Below are 11,060 nucleotides of genomic sequence, written 5' to 3'. Positions count from 1 at the left end.
CCCAAAAACCCAGATTTGCAACAAATTGCAGTGGGTTATTCTTTGGCCCAAACCCCATCCCACTGCAAGGTATCACGAAAATTCCATTTAAAGAGCCAAACGCGGCAGACGATTACAGCTTTAAACTCCGCCTCATTACCTGTCGACACATCTGACATCATATATAAAACGTCACCATGTTCCTAATCTCAGTGGTTAATCTAATGACTATCGGTCTGGTGGCTGAACCGGAGCAGCTTTTTGAGGAAGAAGAGAAAATGTGGTAGTTTATGCTTTCTTTGAAGAGCCTTAAAACTTACCATCTCCTGTCCTTTTTAAAGAGCCGGGTTCACCAAGAAAATGTCCACCATGTTGTGAGCACCACAAATTTGTATCTAAACCGATCCGTTCAGATAATAATAACGATCAACTGTCACAAACACGAAAGCCTCTTATTTTGGGGGTGTATTAAAATACCGATATTAATAAAATAAGTATATATTTAAAATGTGTGTCATGTTCCAAATGTGACAATAAAATTAAACGTCATTTGATTGTAGTGGTTATCACAACGCAGCCACGACGTCCAGTGGTGCACTTCGATCAGGTTACAGTAAGGTGGCGGCGCGGGGGTGCAGCGGGCAGGCAGACGGCTCACCGGTAGAAAGCAGAGTCTGACGAGCGCTCTGACGTCATGACCTCGGTCACATCTGACCAGGCAGACGGTCGGACTTAATGGCTTGGATTTCAGTTTCATAAATACCAACAAACAAAAAGATGTCAGCGACGTGTGACCTAAAGTTGGCTTGGGACAAACCTACTCGCTCTCTGGCTCTGTTTCAAAAAAAAAAAAAAAAAAAAAATCAGAAGACAGATTTTTTTTTTTCTCCCAGGCTGATCTGGCTCTGTGTATTTTCTTTCGTGGGCCAGAGTAGAGCTGAGGACCGAGGCTGAGTGTAACGAGGCAGGAGGGAGTCGCCGTACGACTTCACTGAGGCAGGGGGACGATGACGTCTACGTAGTTGATGGGGAAGAAGCCGGATTCGCCGCTGATCATGCCCTCGTACCAGTTCTCGTCTATCTGGTTGGTGAGGATGATGATGTCTCGCTCTTTGAAGCCCAACTCGCCTTCGTTCTCCGGCTCGAAGTCATAAAGGGCCCGACAGCACGGCTGGTCCAGAACTTCAGTCTCTGCACCCAAAAACAAACAAAGAGATTACTTAAATGCACGAGATTCACCGACGAATTCAGCAAGAGATTTTCTGGGTGAGAATCTGTGGAGGATTCATGCGAAGGGCCGTCGTCTGGCTTGAACATGCAGGAGACAGGACACTTGCTGTGGATTATCCTCTGAGTTTGAGCTCACTGATAAATGGTCTGGAGATTAGACTAGAAATGTGTCTCTGGAAATTTGTGTTCAGACTCTTCTAAATAATCTAAGGAGTTAAGTGCATGTCTGAAAACAGACATTATCCAAAACTAGCCAAAGAAAAAACGAGAGAGAAGATCTTCATGGAGTTTGCTCAGTTGGAAAAATGTAGGAGCAAAAGGAGTCGGTCTGTACTCGACATGTTCAGAAAAGGACAATCTCCAGAGGATCCAGGTGAGGATTAGCTACAGGAGGCAGGACATTCGCTTGTTTACTCTCTGTGGATTATCTGGAGTTTCTCCTGTTTGTGCTCACTAGGACACTATCAGGAGATCTGACCAGGGAGATGGCAAGAGAAGTTTTAAAGACTGTACAGAGTGAATTGTGTGTCACTCTGGACAATCATTATTTACCTTGGCTGACAATTTTTTTTTTTTTTGCTGAGTCATGTTTTCTAGTCTGATGCGTACAAATGCTAATGCTGAGTCGTGATGTTTTACTTACGGTGAAGGTTGCCATTGGTTGTGGGGCTCTCAGGCCATGACAGTGGGACAGAGGTAATATGATCAGCTGGATGAGATGTAAAAAAAAAAATGGAGATGTATATGTGACATGGTATGTGACAATACAAAGTACAACATCGACATACAGAGGAAGGATTAAGAAATCCCAGACGAATACAGGATTATCTTATCTCATTTGAAACTGCAGTGACACAAAAATGACAAAAACATAGAACTACAATCGGTGACATCAGATTTGAGAGAGTTTAAAATGACATTTCAGTTAATTTGAAGATTACCTGGCTATTGGTTATTAACCTGATCAACAATCGGTGAAAGAAATCCCACAAAATTTGAGTCCCAGTAGCTACACTTAACATTACTTAGTCATTATTGTTATGATTACAAAATTGACAAAGATACTGTATGTGGGCTGGATCTCTTACGATCAGACACACTAAACACTCCTAGGCTTCACTTTATCTCTTTTAAAACATCACAAAATGGATGAGGACTATTATGTCTCTATGATTTGTGTGACTTATGAAATATGTGTGCAAAACACTTGCCTACATACAGTAAGTTTAATGCTATTTAGAAAAGCGAGCTACTGTAAGTTCATATATGTGCCCGTTAGATGGGAGGAAGCAGTAAATAAAAGCCCTGCTAAATCACACACAAGAGCCTCACAGCTCAACAATGTAAAAAAAAAAAAGTATACCTACTGTTGCCATTAACTGTGTGGTTGTTATGGATATGATCTGTAAGGGACAACAGAAATAACAACACCACAGTGGAAGACAAAATAAATCAATGAGGATGGAGCTGACAGAGAAAAATAACAAAAACATATCAATATAAAAAAACACAGAGACAACCAACAGAGATGGAGAAGTGTTGTTAACCTGTAGCAGTGGATTTGAGCGAGGAGCTGTAGGACAGGCCGTTGTGCTGACTGTTATCCAGAGTTTCGATGCTGCTCCGGATCGACTTTGGTTTGAACTCTCTCTTGGGTCGGCTGCTGGCTGTGGATATCCTGGAGAGAAGGAGAAGAAGAAGAAGTTTTCTCTTCTTACTTCTTTATACTCAAATATATTCAAACTTTTTTCAACAAAAACAATAGCCTATTATCATTATTGTACCACGTTTACACAAGCTTGTGTTTTACCGATGCTTACGTCACGTGGTACATGAAAATATCTGGATTATCTTTGAATTACTTTGATTCAAAGGCAGAGTGAAAAAATTAAGCAAAACAAAGAAAACCATGCTACACTCGCATAACTTAAACAACAAAATCACTCCTGATCCAACTATTAAGAAATATTCTTCAATTATTTTTTGTCATTATAACACGGAAAGTCTCTACCACTATGTTTTAAAGGCGGCGTTTCAGATCATTGAATGCTGAGTTAGATTATATTAGATTACTAAGATTATTCTCCAGATATCGTACACTTAGGTTGGTGTCAATTGTATTAGAAGAGCCTTTTCTTAAGTGGTATTAATCCTTTTTCTCCTTTTCTCCTCTTATCCCTGCTGGAAACCATGTTTTCACTAAGAATGAGCCACCACGTCTCAGGTAGGTTACGGGCAGTCAGTGCTGACTGCCTCCTCCTCCTCCTCCTCCTCCTCCTCCTCCTCCTCCTCCTCCTCCTCCTCCTCCTCCCCCTCCTCCTCCTCCTCCTCCTCACCTTCTCTGCAGCTTCGCGCTCAGCTCCTCCAGGATTTCACTCGACTGCCGGTGATACTCGAGAGCTGCCTTGACTAGCGTTGAAAGCTGGCTCACCTGCTCCACCTGTTGGCCAAGCCGCACATTTACTTACACATTATTACGCTAACGTCCTGAATGTGTCTCTTCTTCACAGAGTAAAAACATGGGAGTCCAAGTGGAGTCAACTCAAGTCCTGCAGCAGTGGATAAAACAGATCCAAGTCTTTCTTCAACCTTCTTGGGGCTGGGCCTGCTTAACCTGGTCAGTCCTGACGTTTTTGTTTTTGGGGTTTAAGGTCAATCCTGCCCAGAATCCAGTATTTAATTGTGTGGTTGTGCTTGCCTCTGCACACTTTGTGTAACAGATAATCACAACATGCATTTATCATGCATCTCAAATGTTGCTGAGCATGTGAAGCCCCTCATTGATTCTTCTTGTTTCTGCTTTGTTAAAACTAGGTCAAACTGCAGTCACGAGATATGAGATAGTCAATGATGTGGCTCGCAGAGACCCACTGATGCCTGCCCCCCCCCCCCATGCATCACAGATGTCTATTTCATTTCTAACAAGCTGGAAATTTAGAAGAAGTTAAAAGCTCGACCTGTAGATGTGAAACTGAGCTAAATTCAACCTGGTTTCACACCTTGGTTCCTATGTCACTTCTCATATGCGCACATTGCTCTTTCTTTTCCTGTTTTTCCCTCAGATATACGATACTCCATGCATCTGGTTGTTTCATTATGGATCATTAAATTGACGCGGCGAATGCGAATCTTAATCAAACTCTTAAGTTCCCTAAAGATTCCCTTACATCATTCTCCAGGAAGTTGAACATGCTCCTCTCCGCCAGCTCTTTGCTCTCCTCAAACTTCTCCACAGCCTGCCGGATCTCCTCGTCTGGAATTTTCCCCCGGCGCTTCTTCTTATAGTCAAAGTCTAACCGGCGGCCCTCCAGCTTCTTTAGGTGGTGCTGAAAACACAAACGGGAACATTGATGTACACACTGGCACATTTCGAGGATCCTGTATTGTGTACGGGAAACTGCATATCAATGTGTTATTTTGACTTATTTTGGTAGTAATACATGCATTTACAAGTAATACATGCTGGTGTCCTGTGCTCATCAGTCATCTTTTTGTGCCTGTGAGTGATAGATGTATAGATGAGTGTCTCTGTGGCTGTTTTTGCTTGCATATTATTATTTTGAATAGGTAAACCAGCCATTTCCAAGCGGTACATGTTTGATTTTATGCACATAACCAAACTACCCAGTGTGTATGAAGTACTACTTTAGTTTATTTCACTTTTATTTGTGAAATATTTGTAATGCAGGATTCTGTCCATGGTGACAAATCAACAGCCTCAAAAAAGACCTTGTATTTGTGTTTTTAATCTTATACCATTTTATATATGTAATTTCAATTCTAGGGACACATGCTGTCATTGTGTACCGTGATCTCTTTCAGGTCCTTGTCCTGTAGATTCTGCAGCGGGTCAATGAAGTTCTGTTTGACGTTTATGTCCAGGGAGTCCTTTACATCCCCCATCTGTCTCATGGCCTCGCCGACATCCACCAGAGCACAGCCTGAAGGAAAGGGAGACAAAGCACAGCTCTCATGATATGGTGATATATCAGGTATTTTGAATTGCCACATCAAAAAAATTATACTATTTACAAATCCCTGAAGTCTAGAGTATAAAATCTTACCAAAGACAGATTCCTCTCCCAGTTCATGACCGCAGCGCAGCATACAGTCTCCCAGCAGGCCTTCAGTCTGAGGGTAGCCAGTGGTCTTCACCTGCCCTCGGATCTTAGACATCGTGTTCAGCATGTTTAGTTTGGCTCGAGAGGCTGTGGAGAACAAAGAAAAACATCTTTTATTGGAATCCTTTTTTGAAGCAAACGAAGTGATTTAAGATAATAAAAGAAAGTAGAATTATTGTTTTCACCTGGGTTAGGCTGAAGGTACTCTGTGGTTTTGGACAAGAGGTCGAACACTGACTTGTTGGTCACCTCAATTTTCTGTCGGTAAGAAAATAAATATTATATGATGCAGTTTTATATGAAGCTGAGTCATACATTAAAATCAACGACATCCTGCAGTATGCTGCTGATGCTGTGCATCTTGATCATAACTCCATCCAGAGTTCATGGACCTGTTGCAACTCAGATTGTATCACTGTAGCCAGGAGTTTGGCTAACTTTGCTCGAGACCAGTGGAGGAGCTTTCCCAGCACTCAATTTCTCCACAGTTAGTTCTGCAGTTGCATAATTTCAACACAGGGTGTCACCATTAAGCACAAAACTATATAACCTCACTCATCATTGTTCTCTCATTCACAGTGGGGTGGACCTCCTTAAAAGCAGGAAGGAAAAGTAATGGTATTAGTACACAAACCAGAAACTACTTTGTGTGCACCAACTTTGGAAAAACCTATTCCAGGTACGTCCTTTTTAGATGGAACGAACTGCAATCTGTCCTCAAACACAATGTGTTTTATGATTCTTCTGTATTGTTTTGTTAATTGTGTTTTCTAAGTGTTTCTTTCCCTTGTTTTCATGGTCTCACCTAAAGAGATTTTGCCATAAAAAAACTCATGTACTGCAGGACAGACACTCCTGGACAGTCCTGGACTCACCCTCTCCATCTCCATGAAGTCTTCATCTAGTTTGGTCCCCTCTGCTCCACTGATCTTCTCACTGAGGAGCTGCAAAAAGAGAGCAGAGAGATGGAGAGAATGGTGAGAGAATGACTTCAGAGGTGGTTAGATGGAGAATTAGCAATGATAATATGCTTTTTCACTGTAAATATATAGTCAAATATTATATAGTCTTGAGCTGAGTGTGATGTCAGTATGGGGCCTTTATTTTTGTAGCTGGTCCAGTCAAAGATGCTAAACACTGTGTGTGTGTATATATATACATATATATATATATATATATATATATATATATATATGTATATATATATATGTACACCCATATGTAAATTCTGTGTTCAAATTTTGTGATTTTCACAAGACTAGTCCATTTGAACACTTGCTTCAAATTAATGCCCTGTTAACACACACAACATACACAACTACCCTCGCTGTAATGACTAGTTCCACTTAAATACAGAAGGATAGACACATGAGTAATGAGCTGAGTGATAGGGACAGAACGTTGTTCAAAGCACCCCCCCCCCCCCCCGCCCACCGTTGCTTCCCAAGAAAGCCCCTGTTCTCTTGTTCGTTTTCCTGTCACCATCACAGACAGACACACAAGTGCATGCGGTCACAATCAGATTTGTTTTTGTCTGACAAGCTGGTGCCCTATTTTGCATTTTATATCTCTAAAAGTATTTAAGTGACAGGTTGGCGATACAGCAACACGTCCAAACTCTAACGTAGGGCTAAAGGCTTGGGATTTAAATTGTGATGTAAGTTTTGTTTTAAGTCACAGTAACAGATTTTAATGATGGATCATTACCACAAAACCCAATCAAAACATTCCCTACTTTATATTCTAAAACAAGGATAGAAAGATAAAGACTTGTAGGAGCTACATTTCCATGGAAAATGAAATCACAAATCTATTTGCTGTTTCTCTTTGCAAGTGTGATATAATTTACTCAGAAAAACACGTTTAATGTTTAAGTGATGCAGCAGAAATGTGGTCTGTTGCATCAACTGATAGGAAGTTTGTTCAAGCGCAACACTAACTGCTACACTGTAACATAACATTGCAAACATTGATTTCACAATCAATTTGCCTCTTTGATCAGTTGCACACTGATGTCAGATTTAGGTCAAACATAATCCGTGGCTGAATTTCGCTTTCGCAAAGTTTAAGAAGCACAAGCACAACTCATTCATTCATTCAGCTAACTAATCCAAACAGAGAGCCAAGTTGTGTACGAGAGGTGTGTAAATACATTTCTGTGTGTCCAAGACTCCACAACAAATGCTGCCAGCTATCGGGAGAGTTGAAGGGACCAAGTGGGTCAGAGTCTGGTTAAAATTAGCAGGCTGAGTGTAGAAATGAGCCAGCCCAATCTGGCTGCCAGAGCCTTTCTGGGACAGTGTTCTGAGTGGAATAAAGCAAGGTACCACTGCACATTTGTACAGATTGTAACGCATATAGATGTAAAATAAAAAAACCCAGTGATGGTGACACAACCCAACCCAAAACTGCTTCCCACAGAGATAAAACAAAGGTCAACAAATGCATCATATTTCTTACGTCTCATCTGATCTCACATCGCAGGCGACACATTCGCGAAAGTGCACTTTGCATTACCGTTGTTGCGCAACAGTTTGTGCTATCGGCAAAAAAATCAGACGGCTTCTGGAAAGCTGAGAAGTTGCAAGTCAAAGCCAACATGAGATTATTACGGTAATTTCACTTGCGCTGTTGCAGGAAGCCGACAAATCAAGACAAGTCTTTGTCGGCAGAAAGGGGAAAAGTTGGAAAAACACCTGTACAAAGTTTCCATTTTTTGGCCTGTTTTTGGACATTGAGACAAAAACCCAAAATGTTTTATTTTGAATATGTGTACAGTGTTTTTCTTCATTTCAAATTGTTAATGCACCATTTTAACATGCAGTTACTTGTAAATAACTGCCAGATATTGGACATTAATTTGGAAAAATGGGCAAAAGCACTCATTCACAGGACATTTTCTGGGAATTTATGGTTAAAATAAGCAAAAAAAATGTCCAGGCGAACATTTTGAGGCTTAGGTGTTAAAGGGTTAAATTGAGAAAACAAAAAAAAATCAAAGTTTAACACAATTAATTTATATAAATAAGAATCATGGAGACCACAGTGCAGGGAAACACCTGACATCAGCTAATCTGACAGCAATTACACACTTGGTGGTGTCGTCAGGTGCCTTATGCAACCCAACACACGTGTAACAGCTGATGGGGCAAAAAAAACATCATAACATCATCTACATTTATCAATAAAAAGCAGAGAAAGGGAATAAACAAAGGGCCTAACCAGCTCGGGAACTGCCATTATCGTGCCACGTCAGATTTTTTTTGTTCACGTTAATGCTCAGTGAGTGCAACTGTAGTGGGTTGTGAGACGACAAAATAACCGCATTATTGCAATAACATGACGGCTCAAATCGGGTCATGACATCACTCTCTCACTCCAACACTCCCGCAGCATCACTGAGTAGCATGAGGAAGCCGAGCTCACATTGTTCGTGTGCTCTCAGCAGGAAATGAGAGCACATACAGCGGTTGTCGCTAAAACGTAAAAAAACCCTAACGATTCCAGCAGCCACAGACATGTGGATAACACCATCATCATACCGGCAACACAAGAAGCCTGCTGTGTCTCAGGCTGCTTGTCAAGAAAGAGGGTGCAGTCAGCGCCGTTAATGCCTCGCGTAAAACACATTTAAAAAAACTATCACTTTAAAGGGAGGAAGAGCAGAGCAGCAGCGCTCAGTCAGACAATGGCATGTTCCAAGGCTAAGCTGCAGCAGCAGGTGACAGCTGGGCAGCAAATGGCTGCTTTTAATCCACAATGACAGCATCTAATCTACAAATTAAAGCTACACTTATCACAAACTGTGAGTCGACTGTAAGGACACGACTCAATAAATAATCACTCCGTTCTGATCAACAGGGGCCTGATGCTCACATCAGGATGTAGTCTTTTGCTTTAAAACCACACATGAAAGCAGCTGCCAGGAAGCTATTTTCATCCACGTTTCTTTTATGCGGCTGTGCTTATGATGTGTGTGTTTCTTCTTTCCTGCACTCTGAACACGGGTCTCAGATCCAACGCTCGCTCAAGGTCAAGGATGCCTTGCTGGGTGGAAGCAGAAGCAGCACAATATCTTAATCTTTTTTGCTCACACTGCTTACGTCTAAACAAACACAATGATGACCCAGCATCTGCACAATAACACAAGAACCAGAGTGTGTTCAAAGCAGCTTGATTACATCACTCCATCTTTTGTAGTACTTTAGAGGATGTGTTCACAGAGGTTTGATCATTATCTGAAATAATAGTTTAACAACTTTATTTAAGCAGTGCAGGTCTATTCACCTTAAGTGTTATCATAGTGTAGCAGCATAGCAGTGTATGTGTTAACCTTTCTGTTACCATCCTGTTGCCGCTGACAGGATTTGTCATGCGTACTTCTCATTACCGTAACTCCTGACTGTGTGTGATATCTAGAAAGTTAAACAAAAGATTGCATTGTGTGACCTTCATGTGGAGGATAAAGCTGTAGAAGATGGATGGATGGGTACCGGAAAAAACAGAGAGATAGAACTTTGCGCCTATATACTTGTCATTACGGTAGCCCTCAGTACTTTACAACCATATCCTATGCATATTTACAACTACAGCAACTGCTTCATCAACATTCAACAGCAAAAGCAATGGGTGTTATTGAGATTATGCTCTGCATGAGTAAAACCGACATCTGCTGCCACCCACTGGCTTTACCCCACATTGCACCTTAGGCGATGTTTTACGCTCAAGACTACAGTCACAGCATTTGTTGCCTATTTATTGAGTAACATTTGAATCTATCTAGTATCCGTCTATTTAATCTGCATGCACCGGCAAGGAGTACCTCCTACCTACAATATTCTCCCTTATTAAAAAGGTTAGGATAAGAAACCTTTATCTAAAGGGTAAATCCTAACCTTTTACCCTACATTTTTAAGGTAGCTTTACCCTTAGGAAAAGGTTTCACATTCACAGCAACCTTTTCTGATACAATATCAACAAGAAAACTCACTGACAAATATAGAAAAGGTGAAATTGTCTTAACTTAAGGTAGAGATTGCATTAGAGGTTAATTTGAAAGGTTAATTTAATCATTCAAGGTTTAAGGGGTGCTAATAATAATTCACCCTGATTAATGCAATGCACAGTATGATCTTTAGCCTCAGGATGACAACAGTGTGGATCATGTGGGACATTACAAGACATATTTCATTTAAGCTGGACTGTGTGTGCAGGTTACTGATAAGTGCTGACTATTCCTTCTAAGGGGAACACACAGGGTCACTTAAATCTATTTTATTGTCTATTTTTTTACGCAATATGTCAAGATGAGGGCAAAGGTCCTTCAAAAGATTTTAAAACGAGGAGCAACTGGATTTGTCACAGAGAATCTATAGAATAGTCTGCCTGGTTCTGATTCAGTGTAATTGGATAACTATGACATGGAGGGAGGACGATCTCGGATGATGATAATGACTAAATGTAAGCTGGGTGATTGGCAAGGATTTAACTGGTCTGTTTAATTTCATTTGCACAGAATATTATTATAATACTTCACATGCTGTGTAGTAGATCAACCTAAGTATCACTGCAGTTAGCAGAAGAAGAAGTCAAAGGGCAGTGAAACAAAAGTGAGGTGCGATGGCTCAGTGGTTGAGCGAGTTGTCTTGCAACTCGAAGGTTGTGTGTTCGATTCATGCTATAGGTACTATTTGTAGTGGAAAACCAACCTAAACCATAGTGGAAAAGGGC

General features: G+C 41.0%; 1 protein-coding gene across 2 annotated transcripts in view; it reads right to left on the bottom strand.

The window, feature by feature from the left end:
- Positions 1 to 967: 967 nt before the first annotated feature.
- The window catches only part of sh3gl3a (SH3-domain GRB2-like 3a), a gene marked incomplete at both ends in the record, with an annotated part of 22,621 nt that continues 12,528 nt past the window's right edge, over positions 968 to 11,060 (bottom strand). Inside the window, 10 exons of one of the 2 annotated variants that reach the window (XM_083900956.1) lie at positions 968 to 1,170; positions 1,853 to 1,918; positions 2,577 to 2,612; positions 2,757 to 2,887; positions 3,546 to 3,649; positions 4,377 to 4,535; positions 5,017 to 5,150; positions 5,274 to 5,417; positions 5,516 to 5,588; positions 6,206 to 6,274. In XM_083900956.1, the coding sequence (XP_083757082.1) occupies positions 968 to 1,170; positions 1,853 to 1,918; positions 2,577 to 2,612; positions 2,757 to 2,887; positions 3,546 to 3,649; positions 4,377 to 4,535; positions 5,017 to 5,150; positions 5,274 to 5,417; positions 5,516 to 5,588; positions 6,206 to 6,274 (1,119 nt within the window). The remainder of the gene's footprint in view (positions 1,171 to 1,852; positions 1,919 to 2,576; positions 2,613 to 2,756; positions 2,888 to 3,545; positions 3,650 to 4,376; positions 4,536 to 5,016; positions 5,151 to 5,273; positions 5,418 to 5,515; positions 5,589 to 6,205; positions 6,275 to 11,060) is intronic. The other variant, XM_083900957.1, reaches the window with a different exon arrangement.

This window comes from Microchirus variegatus, assembly GCF_963457635.1.
Source record: "Microchirus variegatus genome assembly, chromosome: 14".
Classification (NCBI taxonomy): Eukaryota; Metazoa; Chordata; class Actinopteri; order Pleuronectiformes; family Soleidae; genus Microchirus; species Microchirus variegatus.
The sequence above is the reverse complement of the archived record's forward strand: the minus strand, read 5'-3'. Positions and strand labels throughout refer to the sequence as shown.